This window comes from Coptis chinensis, chromosome 9 (genome assembly GCF_015680905.1).
Source record: "Coptis chinensis isolate HL-2020 chromosome 9, ASM1568090v1, whole genome shotgun sequence".
In the NCBI taxonomy this organism is placed as follows: domain Eukaryota; kingdom Viridiplantae; phylum Streptophyta; class Magnoliopsida; order Ranunculales; family Ranunculaceae; genus Coptis; species Coptis chinensis.
The window spans coordinates 17,327,019-17,351,224 of NC_141464.1; the positions used below are offsets into that span (position 1 = coordinate 17,327,019).

The 24,206-nt window shown below is 37.4% G+C and overlaps 1 protein-coding gene and 1 long non-coding RNA gene across 2 annotated transcripts; both read left to right on the plus strand.

Annotated features, from left to right (window-relative positions):
• The first annotated feature begins 3,795 nt into the window (after positions 1–3,795).
• Positions 3,796–8,103, plus strand: SIP1 (seed imbibition 1). The gene is made up of 14 exons (XM_086583725.1): positions 3,796–3,890; positions 3,995–4,285; positions 4,385–4,626; positions 4,715–4,805; positions 5,124–5,172; positions 5,272–5,363; positions 5,442–5,549; positions 5,665–5,799; positions 5,897–6,307; positions 6,422–6,563; positions 6,661–6,728; positions 6,821–6,955; positions 7,062–7,279; positions 7,465–8,103. Exons 2-14 carry the CDS (start codon positions 4,095–4,097, stop codon positions 7,839–7,841), a joined length of 2,259 nt encoding a protein of 752 aa, XP_086439851.1. The 5' UTR covers positions 3,796–3,890; positions 3,995–4,094; the 3' UTR covers positions 7,842–8,103.
• A 2,519-nt stretch (positions 8,104–10,622) lies between these two features.
• On the plus strand, positions 10,623–14,851 carry LOC147475059 (uncharacterized). Its single transcript, XR_015208983.1, has 2 exons — positions 10,623–11,145; positions 14,440–14,851. It is a non-coding gene; the product is annotated as an uncharacterized LOC147475059 (long non-coding RNA).
• Positions 14,852–24,206: the final 9,355 nt, after the last annotated feature.

Genomic DNA, 24,206 nt, shown 5'->3' on the forward strand with positions numbered 1-24,206 from the left:
GGGTCCGTTGAGGGCTCATCCCCGCACTCATTCGAATAGCCCCACGACATATCTGCGAAGGGTCTTCTCGAACCCCTCCGCTCTCCTTCGGAATGCACATCTGGGAACAGGTCAGCCTGCCCCATGTTTTATTCGGACAGGAGGGTCCGCGGATGGCTCATTCTCCCTGCACTCATTCGGATAGCCCCACGACATATCTGCGAAGGGTCTTCTCGAACCCCTCCGCTCTCCTTCGAAATGCACATCTGGGAACAGCTCAGCCTGCCCCATGTTTGATTCGGACACGAGGGTCTGCGGAGGGCTCATACCCTCGCACTCATTCAGATAGCCCCACGACATATCCTCAAAGGGTCTTCTCGAACCCCTCCACTCTCCTTCGGAAAGTGTAATAGCATATCCAATCACATTTGTTGTAGTTTTGTTGTGGTACCGCAGGTCTTTCTCTTTCTTTGTAACCTGAAACTATCATGCTTGAGTGTTGCACAAATAGCATGTGAGTTATAATGCAGAACATTATTCAGCATGAGTATTTGTATACAAATATAACGGTGGTCATATACTCTAGACAATGTACACTTACCCTGAGGTGTACAACCACGTTTCTCATTCATGGTCTGCGACCTCCCAAAGCGAATAGGTTCGCGGAATACCACAAGGTCTGGGGACAATCCCAATCTGTCCCCGCATATATCTCTGCCAAGGACGGGGGCAAGGTTTGCTTGCCACCAGTGTAACTATGGCTGACGGCCGAGTCACTACTCGTCCGTCCATTATGTATATGACGGTAAAAGAAACGAGTTACCTGCCGCAATGTATGCCCCTCTACGTTTTTTGTAATCATCTTACCATCCGTATTCAGACGCTCCAAGCCGTCGATCTCAACCCCACTCTATTGATCTCATTGTTCCTCTGTCTCCAACTTCCTCGCCGTCGATGTTGTTACATTGAATACTCTACAAAAACTAAAATCACCAATAACACAAAGGAGGAGACTGTGTTGCCCCTTGTTAGACCCGTCACCATTCTGGCAACACTCGGCGTGATTGCCTTTTAACATCCCCGCACAAACCCGAGGTGGTACTCCTATCCTGCTACCACCATCCACACCCTACTAGTCCACCACTACCCACACGTTACCCCCAGTTCCCACACTACGCCATCACCCACACTCCATAAGCCCACACACTACTCCACATCCCAAATAGCTAAGAGGCCCAACAACATCCAAATAAGCCCATTTTGCCAAGATTTGAAATAGGTCCAAACCGACCCATTTCCCCATCTTCTCCACCCATCTCTCCACTCACCACCAATCCACCAGATCTGACCAATTCACCACCACCAACAACAAACAGAATCCTCATCCCAGCTGAAGTACCACCCTCCTCCTCTTTTTTTCTGAGATTCCCATCAGAATTTTAGCAGCATTTTTGGCTTCAAACAACCTCCACAACACATCCTCTACTTCTTCATCCATACAAAACATTCTCATTGCCTGCAGAAAGTAAGGTGAACTAACGCCACATCCAATTGATTACATATGCCGATCTACAAGCTCTTACGATCTTATCCTTGCAAGGGAAATTTTGATTTTGTGTGAGGCAATCAATATTCAAAATCGTATTCAGTGAGTCTATTAATGTACTTGTGCTTCAATGTGCCTAGAAGATTATTAAAAACAACAGATGAGGTTACATGGTTATTGAAGAATGAAGACTTAACTTGTCATAACTCATGGTAGGTGACTCCATTAGAAAGAATATTGGATCTCATAATCTAAATTATTCAGTGTGAAATGTCTCTGAATGAAAGGATTGATGGATATGTAACACTGAAGCAAAGAGTTTGTCGAAAAAGAGGGTTCTCTCTTGCATCAAAAGTATGTCCAGGTTTATCAGCTTCTCCGAAGAATATGCTAAATCAAGCTCTACTCTTGCTAGAACCTCTCCAACACCAACTAATTCCCTCAACCTCTCTCTATCAAGTGAGACTGCTTCCTGTAGTGAAAAATCACTTGCTTCCTCATTAGGATGAACACCATCGATTTTGTTCTCAGAAACAAGATCCCCACAGACGGCGCCATTTGTCACGACCATTATTGCGGCCTCTAACTTTACTCGTATTCCGGCTCTCATTTTGGATCGGTTGCACCCATTAGGTTACCTACGTACCCATTTCGGAATCAAGCCGCCGTAGTTCACCCCTCACTCCTCACCCCTCTCTGCCTGTCCTATGAGCTCCCCCCCTCTTCTCTTCCCCTCTCTTCCTTTTTATATCCCTCTCTTAGGTTTATTTCATCGGGCACAGTATGGTTTTGGGCCTATTTTAATTTATGGGCCCAATACCTACTATGGTGATGGCTCTATCCCTTAACCCAATACACACATGCTCCTTCTATGAACTTGGCTACTACAAGCCATAATTCCACAGAGAAGTATATATCAATCTAACATAATAGAATAGACTGATCTCGAGGTATTCTATTGTTAAGTGGTGGTTCAGATTTAATATGAGATAAGATAATTTGTGACTGAGATAAAATATACTGCATCAAGATAGATATGTGTTCTAACAAAGTCGATTTTTAGAGTTTAAGTAGGAAACAAATCCTATTTGTGATCTAGATAACCGAATTATTAGGAAACAATGCAACAAATACCCGAATTATTAGGAATTTATAATTCTTTACATGTCACATACTTTATTTGAACGAACCACAAGATTTAGTCTGAAATGCATGTATATTGTTTTTACTTTAGTAATTGAATGAAATTAAATGCCTCAAAGGAATATAATATAAAGGAAGTTGACATAATTAAAGTCAGCAGATATAGTAGCATCTCTAGCAACCATAGATAGGATTTGTCCACGGCATCCAAAATGCGGTCCAAGTAATTAGGCTGGCAGCTCAATTTTTCTAGATATTTTCACCCGAAGTCCACTTCAATTTTAATTTCGCCACAAGTGCTATGTAAATTTAAATTTGCATATGAAAAAAAAATTAATGTAAAATACTATATGTAAATTTATATTTTCATATGAAAAGAAAACTATGTAAATTTAACTTTTCATATGACTTATGGCGAAATTAAAATTGGAAATGTGTCTTTGAGCCGAAATTATAAGTGAAAAATAATGACATCATTCCGGTTTGAGACTTATGGCAAAATGAAAAATCAAAGTAGACTTATAGTGAAATTATTATTGGGTTTTGTCCTTGGGCATAATCCTAAATGCGGTCAGCTGCAAAGTTACTTTCACTATAAATCTATTATTCTATTGTAACTTAAATGTAGACGAGCTGCAAAAATGGCATGAATATTCGTAATAGTTGAACTGATATCCTCTAGTAGTATGAAATGGAATCAAAGTCTTAACTCTTAAGAACATTCCATGTTTAAAAATATTAAATTGTCTATATTTTTTTTCTTAAGAAATTATCCAGGTTGAAGGGTGGAGGTCGGCTCAGGTCGCAATTGGGCTGGTAGACTCCACATAATTAAACATACACTCATTCCACGTTAGAACTGAGTAAGCTCCACATGTTTGTTGGTCAGTGAACAATTATTTAATGTTCACGGGGAGTTTAGTGTGTTTTCACGTGTGTTTTACAGGAAAAACTAAACCGTACTCCCTTCCGCAGAATACTGTCCAACTTCTGGTAGTTTCGTTTTAGAAATTGTGCAAATCAAGTATGCGAACCAATCCTCACTCCTGGCCCAGATATTTTTATTTGTCACTTTTTTGTCTCGAATTTGTTTTATTCTAACACAAAGACCTGTGATTGGTTTTCACAAACACATGTGATTGGTTTTCCTAGTGTCGAGGAGTCCCTAGACTTCTCTCTATACATCAGTGCATGCTTTCTCTCTGACACTCTGACTCCCTATGTAACACCTCGATATACACCATCTCATTGTCTCTTTGCTGAATTCCCTCTTGTTTCTTGGTTCTTTGTTTGTCCATGTGATATTTTTTGGACTCTTTCTTTTAGGTTCTTCTTCACTCTTGATTCTTGTTCAAGTTATTTGTATTGGCGCTAGTGGTCTGGCTTTGGTCATTGGTGTTAAGGTTGATTAAGGCCGAACGGAAACATGACAGTTGGGGCCGGGATATCAGTTAGTGATGGAAACTTGAATGTGTTGGGGACTTGCATTCTGACTGATGTTCATGACAACATATTTCTATCACCGGCGAGTGGTGACGGTTTGATTAATGGAGCTTTCATTGGTGTCAAATCTGATCAACGTGGAAGCCGCTGCGTCTTCCCAGTAGGAAAACTAGAGTAAGTTCGAAAAGAAATAGTTCTCTTCTTGTTATTATGTTTAAAGTACATTAGTATACTTTTGTGGAATAAGCTAAGCTGTGAAGTTTGCGTGTTCAGGGGATTGCGGTTCATGTGTGTTTTTCGCTTCAAATTATGGTGGATGACACAGAGAATGGGCTGTTCAGGAAAAGATATTCCATTTGAGACTCAGTTTTTGATTGTTGAAGGACGTGATGGTGATGGTGATGGGTCTAGTGAATCTTCCCTCTATGCCGTTTTCTTACCTATCCTTGAAGGGGACTTCAGAGCTGTTCTTCAGGGAAATGCCAATAATGAGATCGAGATCTGTTTGGAAAGTGGTACTAAAAACTCAAATCACTAGTCTTTTCTCCACTCCATTGGATTTATGTCTTGTAATAGAATAACGGTACATTGTGTATACTACAGGAGATCCTGCTGTCCAAGGATTTGAAGGGAGCCATTTAGTTTTTGTGGCAGCTGGACCGAACCCGTTTGAAGTCATTGCAAATGCAGTAAAGTAAGTCGATATATTATTCGTCAGACCAAGTTTGGTTGATAATTATATGAACTTTGATCACATCCTATAGACATGCAAAAAATTTACACTAGATCTTGTATAACAGCAATAATGTTCAACCAATATTAAGTTTCAAGCTCCTGAACGGTCCCTAAGAATTTGAATGCCTCTCTTATGTTATTTGCTATGTTATTTGACTCCCCGGGAGTTTTTAAGCTGTGTTATTTATTTGTAAATTAATGTTTTCTCAGCGATTAATCAAAACGTAAAGTCTAGTACGTTGTCCTTTTCTTAATCTGTGTTTTGTAACTGTTTCAGGACAGTTGAGAAGCATTTACATACATTTTCGCATCGTGATAAGAAGAAGGTATTGCTCTAAACACGCTCTCTGGATATACTTCATTTTGATCATTGGGTGCTATTGACTAATATGAATGATTCATGATTTCATTGTTTAACGGACTAGATGCCTGACTTGATGAACTGGTTTGGCTGGTGCACATGGGATGCATTCTATACAGACGTTACTGCAGACGGAGTGAGGCAAGGGCTAGAAAGGTACATTATCTCTATCGTCTCTGTTAGCTCTTAAAGTACATGAGATTATCGGAATAACAAACATTTAAACTGTTGCAGTTTGGAGGAAGGAGGAATACCTCCAAAATTTGTCATTATTGATGATGGATGGCAATCAGTTGAAATGGATGTTAATGGGATTGCGTCCAAGACCCAAGATGCTGCAAAGTGTGCACTTAACTTTGAATCTATTTGTTTCTTTAAATTTACTTGCTTATTTGATCTCGGACCTATAAATGCGTCATTCACAAAGAATCAATGTTCTGTTTCCTTTGTCATTCAGCTTTGCGAACAGGCTGACACATATCAAAGAAAACCACAAATTTCAGAAAGATGGTAAAGAGGGTCAGAGAGAGGAGGATCCAGCAAAAGGATTTGCTCATATTGTTTCTGAGATCAAAGAAAAACATTCCATAAAGTAATTAAGAACATGCTATTCAGTTTCAGATTACTCTTAGCGTCACCGAAAGTGATGTTCGATTAATAATTGCTTCTCTGTGTTCGACTTTGTCTAGGTATGTTTATGTGTGGCATGCAATTACTGGGTATTGGGGTGGTGTTAGACCTGGTGTTAAAGGAACCGTGCACTATGAACCTAAGATGACTTACCCAACTTCATCTCCTGGGATCAAATCAAATGAACCTTGTGTAGCTTTCGATACCATTGCTACCAATGGTCTTGGTCTTGTGAACCCTGATAAAGTTTTGTACTTCTACAATGAGCTTCATTCCTATCTTGCATCGGCTGGTATTGATGGAGTCAAAGTTGATGTCCAAAACATCCTTGAGACTCTTGGGGCAGGTCACGGCGGAAGAGTGAAACTCGCAAGGAAGTACCATCAGGCTTTAGAATCTTCGATTTCTAGAAACTTTCCTGATAATGGAGTTATATCTTGTATGAGTCACAATACAGATGGGTTATACAGGTAACCAATCTCTCTCAATTACTTTAGCATTTGAGTTCTGCTTGTGTCTATTTAGTCTGTAACTAGAACATTTTTTTCTCTGAATATTGATAGTTCCGTTCTGTGACCTTGTAGCTCAAAGCGGGCAGCTGTAATAAGAGCTTCAGATGATTTCTGGCCAAGAGATCCAGCATCTCATACCATCCATATTGCTTCTGTTGCTTACAACACAGTTTTCCTTGGGGAGTTTATGCAGCCAGATTGGGATATGTTTCACGTAAGCTGCCATAATGTGCAATATCTTGATTGATTTTGGTCAGTGGACATTCTTGATTAGATATTAGCTGGTAACTTATCAATTTGTTTTACACCAGAGTCTTCATCCAATGGCTGAATACCATGGAGCAGCTCGTGCTGTTGGAGGCTGTACAATATATGTCAGGTGTTAGTTGTCACAACTCACAAGCTTATGTAGTTTTATAGTCTGTTGAAAAAATGAAAAGAATGATAGGGGTTTACATCATTATTCTGCAGCGACAAGCCTGGCTACCATGATTTCAATCTATTGAAGAAGCTTGTGCTACCTGATGGATCTATATTGAGAGCCAAACTTCCTGGAAGACCTACAAGAGACTGCCTATTTTCAGATCCCGCGAGGGATGGCAAGAGGTGCAGACAACCTTCTCAAATGTTTGATATCTCCTTTCGTAGTTCAGATTGTATTCCTTAGGTTGTGTTGATCTCTGCTTAGCTGACACTAGGATCATCTTTGCAGTCTTCTGAAGATATGGAATCTGAATGATTTCTGTGGAGTAGTGGGGCTATTTAACTGTCAGGGTGCTGGATGGTGTAAGAATGGTAAGACAAACCTGATCCACGACAAACATCCTGGCACAACCACTGGGGTTCTCCGATCAAACGACGTTGATTTTCTACCTAGAGTTGCTGAGGATGGATGGGATGGTGATGCTGTCGTGTACTCTCACGTGCGCGGTATGCCTCACTCATCAAACTTACCGAACCTTATTTTCTTTATCAAATCCTAATGCAGGAAGTTGTAGTTATTGTTAGTTTACTAGTCTTCATTCTCATAAAGTCGATAAGAGACACTAAAGCTCGAGTTCTAGAATTAATAAATGACTACTTATTAGCTAACACTGAAGTGGCACGTGTCACAGGGGAACTAGTTTGTCTTCCAAAGAATGCATCTCTGCCGGTTACTCTGGAATCCCGTGATTATGATGTTTTCACGGTGGTTCCTGTCAAAACGCTATCCAACCGAGCTTCTTTTGCACCCGTAGGATTGATCAAGATGTTTAACTCGGGAGGAGCCATTAAGCAGTTACAATATGAACATGTGAGAAATGGAGTTATTGAAATGGAAGTTCGGGGATGTGGTGTATTTGGAGCATATTCTTCAGCTATGCCAAAGAGGATAACAATTGATACAGAAGCAGTGGAGTTTGAATATAATGAAGTGTCTTGTTTGGTAAGCTTTGTTTTGAGAACTCCTGAAGAAGAGTTATACATGTGGAGTATAACCATAGAACTGTAAGTGGTAATAGTCCTGTTGAGGTTATCCTGACATTCCCAGTAGCCTAATGAGACGAACCTTGTATTGGCTCCCATTTTTGGGTTCAGTAAGGGAAACTGCTGTGTATTTTACTTTTGCTAAGGTTGTGTCAACTCTCGAGAAAAGTTCACTACGCAATCCTTTCATTCGTGATGCAACTACGCAGGGTCGAAGAGCTTTCACTAGTTTTAACTATTTTTGTACTATGTTTGTCCAAGGAATGAAAGGATCAGTTACATTTTAAGTAGAGCATGTCTTCAGTGCGCGAGATGTATGGTGCGCAGGTAATGTGGGCCTTTGGATTAGTACTTTTGCCATGCAATACACACGCACCCCTTGGTATGAGTGGCCCAGATTTGATAGCATACCATACGACCTGCGCACCATAGATTTAGCCTTTTAAGTATAAAGCAAAGCTGAATAAACAGGTGCTTCACAGCTCTGGAGGAGCTGAGAGCCACTAGCCTTCAGTTCGTGGCAGTAAACACTACTTCTTTTACGATACCAGTGCAGTAAGAACACAATCCGCTCAGCAGGATCTCCATATCCCCATTCTTCCTCTGTGAATGTCCACACGGACGCACTCACACTTACCCCAACATCCATAGCTGTTACAGTACGAAGTCAGCTTGTTTCGCGTTTTTTTAATCCTTGCAAATCTCTATCTTTTACAATAATCCACCTTCTCCTCTCAGCAATGTGGAATCTCCGGACCCAAAAGCATTGTTTGAAAGGTCGCCATTCGAATTTTAGTATTTATATACGAGTGTAAAACAAGTTTTATGAAATGTAGTAAGACAATATTAGAAGTTTGGAAGTAAAAATCGTAGGAGGCCAAGTCGCAATTTGCTAAAACTCAATGTAAACCACTATGCTTCTATTGCCATGCAAGTAGATTCAGCAAATAGATTTTCTACCAAGAAATGAGGCTCAGTCCCTTGGTTCTAACTCAATTGAGTATAAGCTCTCTCCCATCGGCCATATCATATAACTTTTTTATTATTTACGTCTTGTTAAATAACCTCTCTGTTTTCCAAAAAAGAGATAAAATTTGGTCCGTTTTTATTTACCATTTTATCTTATTTCTTTTTCTACCCTTTTGGAATTGAAATTTTCCAGACTATATGTAAATATATGTAAAACTATATTTGCATAGCCATTGAAGTTATAAAAACTTAAATTTATATAGTAACTTTTGGGTTTGAAAATCCCCTTAGCCATGGAGGAAAATATATTTATAATCTTTCGGTGACTAATGATCAAATGAGACACAAATTATTTCGGTCTGATCCTTCTGGTAAAAAAAAAGGAATGGAATAAAAAAAAAATGGATTCTAATTCTAAATATCTTTGTAGCTCCAGAATGTTTCAGTTTATGCTCTTACCTATTATTAAATAGGTTAAGAAGATTGTGTAATTTTATATTGTCATATGTAAATTTTAATTTTAATATGTAAAAATACTATGCATGTAAATTTAAATTTTTCTATAAAAAAAAATTTCATATGAAAATTTAAATTTAAATAGGTTAAGAAGACTATGTAATTTTATATTGTCATATGTAAATACAAATTTACATAGGATGACGTCAGCTCGGTTTGTCCTTAAGCCAAAATTATAAGTAAATATTGATTACGTCAGCTCGGTTTTTACAGGGGTATTTTGGTTTGTTTTGGCTTTTGATGTTATGTTTTAAATAATAGAAAGGTTTTATACATTTGTTCGCTTCGGGGGTTTTGTGTAACAAGTTTTTGGTGAGGGAGATTAAACCAAAAATCTGCATGGAACAGTCATGGACTAAGATTAGAACTAGGGTTGAAAAGTTCCACACACGAACTACTAGTCTTTATTATTTAAGTCTCTATCTATTCTCTTGAGTCTTGAGCAAGCTGAATAACTGCCGCAACCATGAGAACAAAACTAGTTTTCTCATTTTTCATTCTTCATCACTTGTTTGACACTGTGGACCTGCTCATTTTAAAAGCATTTGCAATGCAGGTAAATAAGGGGGGTTTGTGACTATAGTCACTAGTTTTGTTGGAAAATGGCTGTGCAATGTAGAGGTGAAAAACTGGTGACTTTAGTCCCCAGTTGATTTCAAGGTGAAACTTTTCACCGAGATAGTGACTGACTTGTTAATTTCGGACGGGATGTTGGATTCCGTGTCTCGCGTGTTTTTTCGATTTCTTTTCGGTTTTTTTTTTAACTTCAGACAAAATACCGGACGAGATGTTACATTCCGTCTGGATCAAAAAGCCTCCAGAAGGAATCTAACATCTCGTCCAAGATATTTTATTCACCTTTGCATTGTACAACTTCACCTTGTTTTTCACTAAAACCGTAAAAAAATGGTGAATAAGTGCTGAGGTGGCGGTGACAAGGGGGATTATTTTCACTTGCATTGGGAATGCTCTAAGGTAGTTCAGTTGTGCCTTTTATTAAGGTATTCCATTTAGTTCACGTTTGCTCAAACTTGTTAACAGGAGAAAAACAAAAGTTTCCAAAAACACCATAATAGGTGAACCTGTTTAGTTTAGATTAGTTACACTCATATTACTGCACAGTACTACATTACTTGGACTCTTGGTGGTTGTCGCATGTATTACACCTTCAAAATGCCCAAAATGTGTTGTTGAAGATATATATGTAGTTATGTACAACTTTATGTAGGAAGTAATTAATTGTTGGAAAGCCTCGACCATCCATTTGTGGTGGGCTTCATAAATTTTTTTCTTCATTTACACCTTTCTTTAAAACAAATCTCTGCCCACTGCTTCAATGCATTTCCTTAAATGTCAAGTACCTCGATTATCTACTACACTACGCAATAACTATAGTTATATACTTATATCAAACAATGAGTTAGGACAGTGTTTGCCTTTATTCCCCCTATGAATGTGCAGTGGGAATAGATAAGTCTTTGACGTCAAAGGATAAACTATCAGAAGAATTCGTGCATAGTCAAGATTTTGAGATGAAAAGCCCAGACGATTTTGCGGACACAGTAAGAAAGGTTCAGGATGCACATTCTGAGAATTCTGAAAAGCTTTCTAAACTGCCTAAAGATGCAGAGAAACCTCTGTACAAAGGTTGCGAAGTTACAAAGTCAACAGCCCTTGCGGAGTTACTCAATTTGAAAGACAAACATAAGTGGTCAGATAAGAGTTTCACTGTGCTATTGAACTTGTTGGGAGATATGCTCCCTGAAGATAATGTGATGCCCAAGTCCTTGTCCGAGGCTAAAGATACTTAGTCTCAGTTGCGAGGTGGACGCCCTCCGGTTTAGGTTTGGACCGTCTCTTTTTTTTTCAGCTTATGCAGTTTCTTTTCATCTTTTCCTTGACTTATGCGGTGTGGTTCTCACCAAACTAGACTCCACGCCTTTCATTAATCTTGTCAACTATTTTTTCCCTTTTTAAAGAAATAACTAATTAATGAAGCGATATGCCAAGTTGCAGAAGTGCTCATTACTGGGATAACTATACCTTTAATTGGTTGATTTTATTTATTGATCGTTTAATTGAGAGTTCAATTAATGGAAATTCGTTTTGGTTTGTTTATCTGTTTTAAGTCACTGGTGTTTACCAATCGAAGTTTGCGTCCACCTACGAGTATACATCAAATTGGTATCAGTTTCTAGAAATTTTCTAGTTGTATCGTAAAGCTTACTTTGTTCTTGGTTGAAATGTCGTGAAGAATCTATAGAGAACTCATGGATTCGGATTATCCCCTAGAGTTAAGGTTTGCTCAACTAGAGCAATGGGAATATGTGCTATTGCACAGCAGGTTGGATCGATTAGAAGAAGAGACTATCTGACTTAGGGAGGCATTGGTGGAGCTTTTGCAGCCCAAACCTCCTATCTTTAGTGGAGCTTTTGTAGCCCAATGTAAAGAGCCAGTTTTTGTCAAAGAAGATGTGGAAGAGGAAGGAGATGTTGAAGCCCTTGTAGCATGTCTTGCGCATGATCACTGCCCTGACCAGCAAGTTTGTCATCTTCCACTTGAACAACAAATTCTTGCTGCCATCCACCGTAAGAAATTTCAGAATCAGCAGGGATCACGTTATGATGCATAACAAATTTGCAGAAAACATCTACAACACCAACATCCATATGGCGTTGTTAGATTTACTTAAGTACGAAGTGGGAGCTATTTAGACTCGAAAAGCTGTTTTAGTAATGTTAGAGTTTTAAGAGGACATCTCCCGAAGGGATTTAACGACCCCCCGAATTTTTTAGGAAGTTTCTATTATGTAAAACTGTTATACCATAGTTTATACCATGCCCTACAACTTTACTTAGAACGTGAATTATAACCTAGTTTTTTGTGGACATATTCAACTAACCATGAAGATCACCTCTAAAAATTTCAACTCATTTGATAATGTTTAACTATGTCAAAAGATGATTGCAAAATCGAAAATTTTAAGCCGTTAACAAAAATTCAAAGTTAACAACGATTTTTAACTAGGTTAGAGATTTCCAAATGAGATGAATTTTTGTGGAGATGTTATCTATGGTTAGTAGATCATATCCACAAATTATTAGCACTTAACTCATCTTGTAGGGGGTTGTGGTATAAACCATAGTATAAAAAGTGTGGTAAACAGAACCTACTCATATATATACATACTAAGGTCGTATCCTCTCTTTTCACTCCAGACTTCCTTCTTCATTAACTTTCATAACTTTTTTTGTAGTAGTTATCTTGTTTTACTACTAGCTTCTATATTAGGAATCCTAGTTGAATTATGATTAGGAATAGGTTATAAGTAGTTCTATTTTGGATTTCAATTAGAATTAGGAATAGGTTTGCTACACAAAGGCATTTTAGCCTTCACTGTTAGATGGTTGTTTTTTGTTTATTGATTGCTTAATTGAAAGTTCAATCAATGGAAATTTGTTTTTCCCTTGAAACCCTAATTTTGGATGTTTATCGGTTTTAACTTCTAAGTCATTGGTCTTTATTAGTCGAAGTTTGCTTCCGCCTTTGAGTGTACATCAGGGATGCTTTTGGAGCTTGAGGGAAAAACCAATTTTCAGAACCTTTGAAAGCCGAGTGTGAACTGATCCTTGAGGGTGTGCATAATACTGCTAAGCCAATCAAAATCAGTTGCTCTAAAACTGATCCCATTACATTAACTGTTGGAGAGAAGTTTAATGTGACACTTAGAAGAGATAGTGGCGTAAATAACTTTGATTTTAAGGCACTCTTTCGCTACAGATTCTTAATCAAGAGGACTTGATTGTCGAAGTATCCAACTTCAGAGTGAAACCGAGAATCCAGGCATTCTTCTTCAAAACGCATCCAAACATCAACAAGTAGTTGTTTAATATTTTACCAACATTCTAGACCTTAATTAAAGATCTAAATAGTCCTTCACATTAGGTGAAAATTGGTGCTTCTGGAGGTGTTGGCCATTTTAAGGGGAAAATGCAGAGTGTGGATTGTGGTTTACATGTGTCCGTTGACTATTGTGCTCTTCTCTTCTAGAGTCCACGTATACCAACATATGCAACTTTGTCTTCTTCCTACACACTCTATAATTTTGTGATATTGTTGTTAATATGCAAGCTTATTGGAAAACAGGGAAAACGTATATGATCCCAAGCAAATATTGTTAAACTATTAGGCTTTAATGGGTTTAGAGTGTGGCCACTCATATGCTGGCATCAGCATGGCATGGAGGTCCTAATTTGATTGTTTTTTTTTTGATAAACCTAATTTGATTGTGGCTGCACATTGATAGGTTGTAGATTTCTTTTATAGTTTTATTTGTTAAAAAGTGAATATCTTCAGAGAGATTTGCCTATCTTCTTGCTTCTCTAGCTAGTCTTGCTATTGGGTAGGTAATTAGGGATGGATTTATGTGACAAAGATAAATTTGGGTTGCAAAAGAAAAGTGGTGTTGCTGTTGTTGGTGCATCACAAGGAAGCAAAGACATTACTTCTAAACGTTTGTCACTCTTTTTACTTGGTGTTCAAGACTTACAAGTCTGAGTGTGGGATTGAATTGGTGCCAACGCACCTGTGAGAAATTATTAGGTGACTTAGAGAAATCGGCTTCAAGGCCACTACTTGAACCGACATTACCCATCCAAGCTTTCTTTGAATCCCACTTCAATATGCTGTGAGATTTTGAATTATTAGAAATATCCTCGTTGATCTCAGATTTAGCATCTAATCGGTTTGCATCAACTTCTTCCATCATCCAATGTTGTTGTTGTTGTTGTTGTTTTTTTTTTTTTTTTTTTTTTTTGGTACCCTTCCCAAAGTAAAAAAGGGGTGCTGCAATACAACACATACTTGATTTAGATTATTGCAAATTAATCAGGCCCTTTGATGTGTTTGTTTCTTTAACAAATGGATCAAGTTACAGATTCCTTGTATCTTCAAATTACTTTTTTATTTATGTGATCTTTCGGGTACCATGCAAAGGGTTTAGAAAATGATTAAATAGTAACTATCAATTAAAAGAAAGGAACTAAAGAAAATGCTATATGCTGCAGTTTTTTTTTTTTTTAACCCTTTTGGTCTAATATAATTTCGTTCAAATCTAACCATTTTCTCATTGTTGCAGGTGAATGCTCTCAAGGGGTGAAAATGCTTGCATGGAGGATCAACCAGATTTTGAAATAATAGTTAACGACGGATTGTCTTGCATGGTTTATGTCTAATTTGTCTTCATTAATTTTGTTCTTTCATAGTTGGACAATGTTTTGTTGGTGTTTGGAAATGACATTTGAACTCTAGATTGATTCATCGAAAGAAAAGTTTATGATGTGGAATGTTATGTCACCCAAGAAGGAAAAAAGATGGAATGTGATGTGCCTGTTGTCTAAATGTAATTTTGTAGGTTACCAGGTCCATGTCAGTTTATTTCTTAAGATTACCAGTACTTTTTGCTCGATTTCATCTGGAATGCCACGTGGCTGACCATGTCATCTATCAAAACTCTTGCCATTTATGATATTATGCATTTTCAATTATAATTTATTCTGTATATTATTTGGTACTCACCATATTATAGCCTTTATGGGGCTTATAATTGTTTTCTGTGCACTTTGCAAGTGATTGTTGCCAACTAAACAGAGCAAGAATACTCCACAATGCAAACCCCAAGGATGGTCAGTATTAAAGATTGGAAGCATCTAATGTCTTACATAAACCTGTGAGGGAAATTGATACTTTCTCACTGTGCTTGGGCACTCTGCAAGTTTTGCAAAGTTTATGCCTTTATACTGAAGTTGTGGTGGTGGTTCTGTGGCTGCTCTTGCCTTAGTATTTTTGAATGTGTTGCATCTCTAACATAGAAACGTAGTTGATGGAACCACCCAGCATCATCAAACAACCTGGGATATTAATACACCAAATGCACTCCACTTCCTATTTTTCCAAACAAGTCCTATGGTGTCTATATGTATTATTCTAATTATTTGCGGGAGTTGTTATAGGCTTAAGAAATTTCACCTTGATTTTTTTCTTAAAAATGTGCAAACTAGTTGGAAATCAATTACAATAAGAAGAAAGTTGTTGGGTTTGCCTGTTTGCATAATTTAAAGATTTTTCACAAATAATCTTTCTTGCTGAATGTGTGCGTGGGTGTTTTTTTACTGCTCAAAGACTGTGTTGTTCCTTAGGTGGTTTTTTCCTCATTATTGATAAGCAACATTCCACACCTTCATTCACACTGAGTAATAAAATCAGTTGATGAATAAATACAGGAAACATCAGAAGAATGTGACACGTAGTATGTCTGTCATTTACCCCGTCGATCTGTTGCAAGAACAAAGAAACTGATATTGGTTTGAGATGCTGTGGTATAGCGATTATCTCATGGATAGGATTTGCATGCGCCAACTCACTACACAGTTCCTTGTCTCGACTAGTAGACCATGCATTTACAGCTTGACCCTAATTTACATAGACACAGTAATAGGTCCGGTTCAATTAGGGGTGTTCTCAATGATTGGATTAAGGATTTTTAATAATCAAAACTTATTTGAAAAAATGAAAATCTCATCTTGATCAAAGTTGTTCACCTAAAAACTTGAAGTTGTTTCTTGATTAACAGACGCCAATGTGAGATACAAGAAGAGATTTCTTCGATCAACTAAGTTTTTCATTGCTTATTAATGCTGTTTTCCAAGTTTCACTCTTTGTTCCCAATAATAAATGTAATTCTCTCTCCTAAAAGTGTTGTGTGTATGATGAATGTTGTGGAATGAATTGACTGGTTGTGACTTTTTTCCTACTCGAGTACTCTTTTCTCATTTTATACCTGTTCCATATGGGTTTCTTCCAATCATTTTATGACATGTGTCCATTCTTGTCCCATTATCTTCTATTGCTAATTTATATGAATATATTGACTCTCTTGCCGATATTGTATTTAGACAATAATTGAAATAAGGACAAATATCGTTAGTGTACGATATTTGGCCACCACACTACTGTTATACGAGCAATACTACACTGACACAGGAAAAATGACATACTCAAGACACAGTGACATGGCATGTTGCAACATCAATGTTGCAGTGGTGAAAATAAGTGCTAAAAATATATTTTCTCTCACTCAAAACACTTATTCTCTTTCCATTATTATCTTTTCATTCTTATTTTGTCATTATCATCTTTTCTTCATAGCAAACCATCCATTCCATTGATTTTTCATAGTGCAACATTGATGTTGCAGTGATTTTCATGGTGCAACATTGATGTTGAAGTGATATTTCTTGGTGCAACATTGTCGTTGCAGTGGTTTTCATGGTGCAACATTTATGTTGCAGTGATATTTCTCTGTGCAACATTGATGTTGTAGTGGTTTTCATGGTGTAACATTGATGTTGCAGTGGTACTTCTCAATACAACATTGATGTTGCAGTTGTGGTTTTCCATATTGCAATATTGATGTTGTAGTGCCACGTCACTGTGTCAAATTCTCTGTATCAGTGTAGAATTATTGCTATTATACAAATGTGTCGTTTATCTTTTTTTAGGTGGTGTTTTAAAGTTGTATACGGCTGCTCAAAGTTATGTTTTGAATGAAAAGTTAGCAATAGAGAGAGAATTTGCAAGTTAAGGAGAGTAACAAAAAGGGATGTTGCTTTATGGCTTTGACTGGAAAGTACGATGGGTACACAAAGTTTGATAGTTAAATATGGTTATGACTTGTGACTATCAACTTAGTATCTATCAAAGTGTCAGAACTCTGAACACTATTGATTATAACATGGTCATTGAGTGTGTATGTTTTTCAATTTTCTTTTCTCACATTTTTACGTATTCCCCCCCTCCACATTTTTATGTATTCTGTGCCAGGGGGGTATGTAGCCCAAAATGTTGTCTCGTTGGTTTCGCCCCAAACTCACCTTCCCTCTCCCTCCTTCACTCTCCGCTCACTCCCCACTGCTAGCAGTTGTACTAGTATAGAGGTGTCCAATGATATATGTTATTTGTTGGGTTTGTTAATGAGCATTCATCCTCCGAGAGTTACAGTGAATAGTTATTGAATCTGCTATTGCCTTTGGAAGTCCAATGATGAATTTCCAATCTTTATTGTCATAATTATTATCAACGCCATAATATTGTAAGATCTTACACACTAGCACAGGAAAAGGACAAACATTGGATTTACCCTGAATCAAATTGATGTAGATTTATGAGCGAAAGCGATTAAGAAGAAGAAATTAAATCTACAAATTATATGAAAAACAATTAAGAACCCTAAAATAAAGAAGTCTCTTTTATTGATTCTGAGAAAGAAAATCACTACTAAACATCAACTAAAACAACTCCCTGAAACCTTAACCATAAGCCCTTATTTATACTAATAACAATAAAGCAGCAACTAAACTAGTGGGCTCACGGCCCATGGGCTTGACCACCGAACCTTGAAAGAAACGAACTCATGTTCTACATCATTTTCCCCAGTTTGAAAAGAAATAACTTGTCTCGAGTTTGTATACACAATTGACTGATGAAATTCACTGTAGTTGATGCCCATCACTCTCCCGCTGTTCAAACAAATTCAACCTCGAATTTTGCCCAGATAATTACTCACAAGAAGAAGAATGCACCATAATGTCTGCAAGTTTGCAAAATCACTATATGCAAAGCGATGCAAGAAGAAAGATGTAAAGCCACCAACATAATTTCTCTGCTCTATAAGAATACTACCACATCCCAAAACAGAAAATACACATTTCGCCAATTGTAACTTTAGATACACAAAACTAAAGAGCTTTGTATAATTAATATCAAAATCCTCCCAAACCGGATCGGCATACTCAACAAAAAGATTTTCAGACAAAGAGGGAGTAATGACACAAAATTCAGATTCATTTGCTCCGTATTCATCAAATATTGGTGGAGTATCTAAAAAACTATCATGTTCCTCATCTAGACAAGCATCAAAAATAGGAGGGGAATCCCAATCAACACAGTTTAACTCCATATTATAGCCCTCGCCAACAAATAAATCCTCAGTAGAAGAAGAAGTAGAATAAGCCATAACGGGCATAAAAGTGGATGCATCATGGTTGTCCACTGTAGGGCTTGGTGTGGCTTGAACAGGGCCTGTTGTCTCGATTTTTTAGTTTTTTTTTTTTTTTTTTATTTTTATCATACTTATTTTTCTCATGTGATGTAAGAGAGAAAAACATACCAGATTCCCGTGCTTCAACCAAGAATGTCATACACATAGTGGTTTCTATATCTGGTGGTTTGAGCGGTTCCAAGATTAATTTCCTACCGCTATGCAAGAATGAGTGAGTGTTCTTGGCACCATCATGAATACTCCTATGATCAAACTGCCAGGGACGCCCTAGTAGGAGATGACAAACGCCCATTGGAACAACATTGCACATTACTGTATCTTCGTAAGGTCCTATAGTCAGTGGAACTAAACATTGATGATTGACTGCCACTGGATCTCCCTTTTTAAACCATTAGATAGAAAATGGTTTAGGATGTTTAGTGGTTTGTAGTCCTAGTTTATCTACCATCTCTTGGGAAACTAGGTTATTAATAGAATCACCATCAATAACAATAGTACACAATTTACATTAACTAATACATCTTGTTCTGAAAATAGAATGGTGCCTCCATATCTCCTTATCACCCTTCCCAATGATAATTGCTGGTGTTGCAACTAAGAAGAAGTGTGTTGCTGACATTACTGGGGATTGTGGGTGTTTCTGTTTGGGACTCATAACAGAAGATTGTTCTTGCATAGGTGTAGTTGGTGTTGTGTTATCAGCCCATGGTGCATCCCACAAAGGCTCACCACAATTAGGATTAGGCGCATCTATCCCAGTCAATTGAAGCGCCAGTGCTCCATCTTACATCCCAGTCGTACTGATTTAATTCTAATTCTGTCATGCCAGTCAAATCTATCGCCATAGCTTTGTAAAGATTGAAACTTTAATATTTAGAAGTAAAGATAATCGGTTTTTGACATTGAAAGAAGAACAATTGAATCTCCAATGAGAAAAGAAGCAAAATATTGAAATTTAATTTCGGGTGAACAGTAACACCAATGTTGCATAGATATGGACGCAGACTACACTGACGCGGACGCATACACGGCGACTCAGCTGTAACTCAAAAAAATAGGACGCAGACGCAAATTGGACGCGGGAATTAAATAAAATATTTATTTTATTTTAATAATTGAACATTATAATTTATAAACTAATTCATATGTATCATAAAATTCATGATTACTCAAAATAAACATCCACAAAATTAAAACAGTAACATATTTCCAAAGAGGAGGTTTTTCTTGTGTACTCATTTTAGTGGAATGGAAACAACTGCTCTTAGTAGAAGTCGTAGCGCTAAAAGTGCCTACAAGTTAAATAAATTCAAAATTAACTTTGAGTAGAGAACCAATTGAGTTAACTAGGTCAGATCGAGCATACCAAACATGAATGTACTTTATGATAAAAATTTGGAGTGTTGGTAACACAACAAATGATTTCGTCCATACCTTGAATATCTATTCTTGTCGTTTCTCCTCCTCTCCTCCACTTCAATCTCAATCCGATCCTTTATGTTTCATTAAAGAGCAAATTACTGAACTTTTCACAAACTATATTAAATTAGCAAGTGAGAATAAGATTAATCAGAAGAATACTTGGGAGTTAAGGTTGATTGATCATATGTGTGAGATTATTAGAATTGATACTCAAGATGATAGTGACGTAGAAACTAATTTCCAAAAGGTGCCCCACTCAAGTAATGGTTATAATGCTGAAAGGGTTGGAAAGCAAGAGAGGAGATCAGGATTGCCAGAAAGCAAGGTGAGAATGAGAAGTGATCAGGAGATTGAGAAGCTAGGTCGTGGTTTTTTTTTTTTTTTTTTTTCTGTCTTTTTTTTGACCTGCGTCTTGACTTGGTTTGACCACATCCCAAATGCGTCCTGACTTGCGTCCAATGTGATTGACTGCATTTTGACTGTGTTGATCGCGTCAGACACGCGTCCGAGCCACTTCCGTCCCCGTGTCCGAGTCTGACGCGTGTCCAACGCGGACACATCTCTTTAAGACACGCGTCCGTGTATTAGAGAGTAACACCATGAACAGTATTTTGCGAATAGTGTTTCCGATGAACAGTAACACGAAAAATTAAAACGAATAAGAAGGAAAAAGAAACTTGGATTTTATTCAAGAACGATTCGTGCTCTAATACCAAATGATGTAGATTTATGAGCGAAAGTGATTAAGAAGAAAAAATCTACAAATTATATGAAAAACAATTAAGAACCCTAAAATAAAGAAGTCTCTTTTATTAACTCTGAGAAAGAAAATCACTACTAAACATTAACTAAAACAACTCCCTGAAACCCTAACCATAAGCCCTTATTTATACTAATAACAATAAAGTAGCAACTAAACTATTGGGCTCACGACCCATGGGCTTGACCACTGAACCTTGAAAGAAACGAACTCATGTTCTACATCACAAATGATGGTCTGCGCTCTAGTAGAGAAGAATTTTGGGATTTGGGTGCTTTACCTGCTACTACTCCTGCTCCACTTCCCGCGTCTTCTACACCTTTTGGAGGAGATATAGATGAAATTGATGTTTTTGATGTTTTTTATCCGACTTTCATGGATAAGGTGCCTCGTTCAACCCTTCCAGAGTGCTATTTATGGAGGGCACTTGCTTCTGTGCATACTGGACAACAAGAGATTCTTGTTTCTAACCGTGAAATGCTTGCAAGTAATGAAGTCATTCAACCTTCTCTGCATCAGTTGCTTGAGGCTAATGGTGTGCGTCCTCACAAAGTTATAATCAAGAATGCTTCATAGTCTAAGAAGTTTTAGTTGTTGTTGTTGTTGTTGCTATTGCTTAATTAGTTTTTTCTAATTAGCTTCTTAATCCTGACATGCCTGTTTTGAGTAGTTTGAATTTCTTGAATCTCTTACTTGCCCTCTCTTGGATTTTTATTCACTTCTTAGCACTCCATATCTTTATTCACTACCTGTTTTGTATGTTGCTCTTGTTATGGATTGTTTGTTTGTTCTTGCCATTGTTAATTGGTGGTTCTGTTGTTATGGGGGAGCCTTATATCTCAAAAGTGCAAGTTGTTAATTGGTGGTTCTCTCTTTGTGTAAAAAATGGGGGAGATATTGTAGGAACTGTTATGGTTTCGCCGAATGATTTACTACGAACCGCGAAACACCCACGCGCAGTGGAATAATTAAGGGGTGTCACAGTTTGGTTAGAAATTTACCTTTTAGATCAGCTTCTTGATATCTTTGAGAATCCAAGCTTTATGAAATCAACAACCTCTTGATCTTCTGTTGTATTCCTATGCACAGAGTGGACGTTGTGTGGGTAACGATCTTCCAACCTCTTCTTTCTCTCTTGGCCTCTCTCTCTCTCTCACAACCTTAGAACCTAATTTTGGATATGTTTTTGCTTGAGTAAAACCTTGAGAGCTAAGTGTAAAAAGCGGCCAGAGAAAGAGGTTTCTTTTTATAGGTTGCAATAGGGACCATGAGGAGAAATTAGGGTTGGGCCTCTTGACGGGCTTGGGATTCCCATGTTCGCCCAGAATACACGGCCCAAGTCCGTCAACAAATGGCTTATTCCACTAAATGCCATTGTTGCACTACCGCCCTAATCCCAAATTACGGTTACGGTCGTTTTATGGGCTCCATATTGCTCGTTGATCTCCCCGTGTTTAAGATATCGAATGCCCGTTGATTAAGTCAAGTTACTGACAACTACATTAATCAACTTCTTATGTCCTTCAGTAGTACCACTCAACTTCATTGACATGTCGGATCAAATCCATCTGCAGGGTTTACATGACAATCCTTATGAGCCCCTCAAGGGGACATCATTAACCCGACTTCTTGCGGGACACGGATTCTTTCTATAATCAACAGCACACCTTACATACAATGTTATTACCTAATCCATCGAGTTTGTTGATTCACAAATGAATCTCACTCATTGATGATTTAAAACAATGTACAATGCACGTAAGTGCCCATTATTATATCCGGATTAAGAGGACAAGCATCCATAATAATAGAGGCGTTTGTTCTCTTATATAGTCAGTATAAAGAGAAATAACCTCACTTGGTCCTGTTCAATACACACAAAGTGTACTAGTGTAATCATATAGTCAAGATAGACTAATACAAGATTATACTACAACCGTACCAATGGTTTGTCCAAATCCATCTAGGTTGTGAACGATTACTTATACTTTATAAGGTACTGATGATATGATCTTATGTGTGTCACCACATACCATATCATCTACAACATAAAGTATTAGACACATGCATATAACTAATAACATATATAATATGCATAATATTTGCCCATATGATTCTCATTCAAAATATAAAGAATTAGAGCTATTACAAAAGTAATGCTTTTAGTATATAACCTTATCAGATATGTCATGATTTCTTTTCATTATTTTTATACATGCTACATTTGTTCTTTGGAAGGTATGTTTGTGATATGCAGGCATTCAAGGAAGATGGAAAAAAAAAACCATTTTAAAGTTTTGGCGTTTAAGACATTCTAAGATGTGAAGATTTTGAAGTAAAAGCTTTGGTGTTGGCTTTCTATGTAAATTGTTGTAAAAGGGGTTAGATAATCAAATAGAACAAAAGGACAGAGAAGAACGGACTGTCTAGGCGTGTGAATACACTGTCCTTAAGAAGAGATTTTGCCCCCTCAGATGGTGTAAAGGCTTCACAAGCGTCTCTACTCACATGATTCAATAACTAAAGTAGACTAAGATACACTTCAATAATCTACTCTCTAGAACAACAATACAACTTTATCTGGCGGTTGGAGGAAGAAGATAAAGAAAAGGTTTTTGGGTTTTTTGATTGAGTGTATAGATTTGGACATGAGTCCTCTTTATATAGAGATCAACAATTTGTTTTGTTTCTAATACAATATTAGAAACCTACTGTAATAAGGAATTCAAAACTTGCTCAAGAAGCAAAACTAGTTTTGGGAATTGGCTGAGCCCACTAGCATATCACACATGAGAAGCCCAAGCTCAAGCCCGAACCCAACAAAGTTTGTGGTAGCTTACCAATGTGGGACTATCACACAAACATAAAGTAGGAAGGAACACTCATTGTTCTACTTCTCTACTTTGTATATACAAGTAGTTTGAAATACACGAAGGAGAATTCCAACATAAACTCCCATGTAGTTTGATGCCTTGTGATTTTATGAGGAGTTTATGGGAGAGGCTAGAACTACATGGTGAGTACCACAATCCACTAATGTAAGTTTGGCATTCTTTTGTACTTGTGTTTAGGTTTAAACTTTCTTGGGAAGTAAGTTAGTTGAGTCTGAAATCATGCACATAAGAATTTTTTGACGCTAAATAGACAAAGAGGGAGATTGAAATGCCATTATTTGACATAAGTAAATGAATAGGACACACCTAGGTCCAGGCCCGGCCCAAATCATATTTGATATTTTGAGTCCAAGCCCGGCCTAGGTCCTATTGGGCAAGTTTAGATTCGGGCTAGGCCTAGGTCCGTTAGCAATACATGGAAACTGTTATTTTTTTTTCTAAAATTTAATCAAATTTGTAAGTGGTAAGAAATCAAACCCACATCTCCTGTGTGGCAGACACAATACTAACCAATATGGCTTCCAATTTTCTATATAAACTTTCAATAAATATAATAGATATATTAATAATATTAAATATAAAACACATAAAACTATTATAGATTTCGGGCCGGGCTATTATCGGATCGGACATAGGTATGTCCAGACCTGGTCCAATAATCTTATCGGGCTAAATTTAAAGTCTAAGTCCTTATCTTATCGGTTCGGATT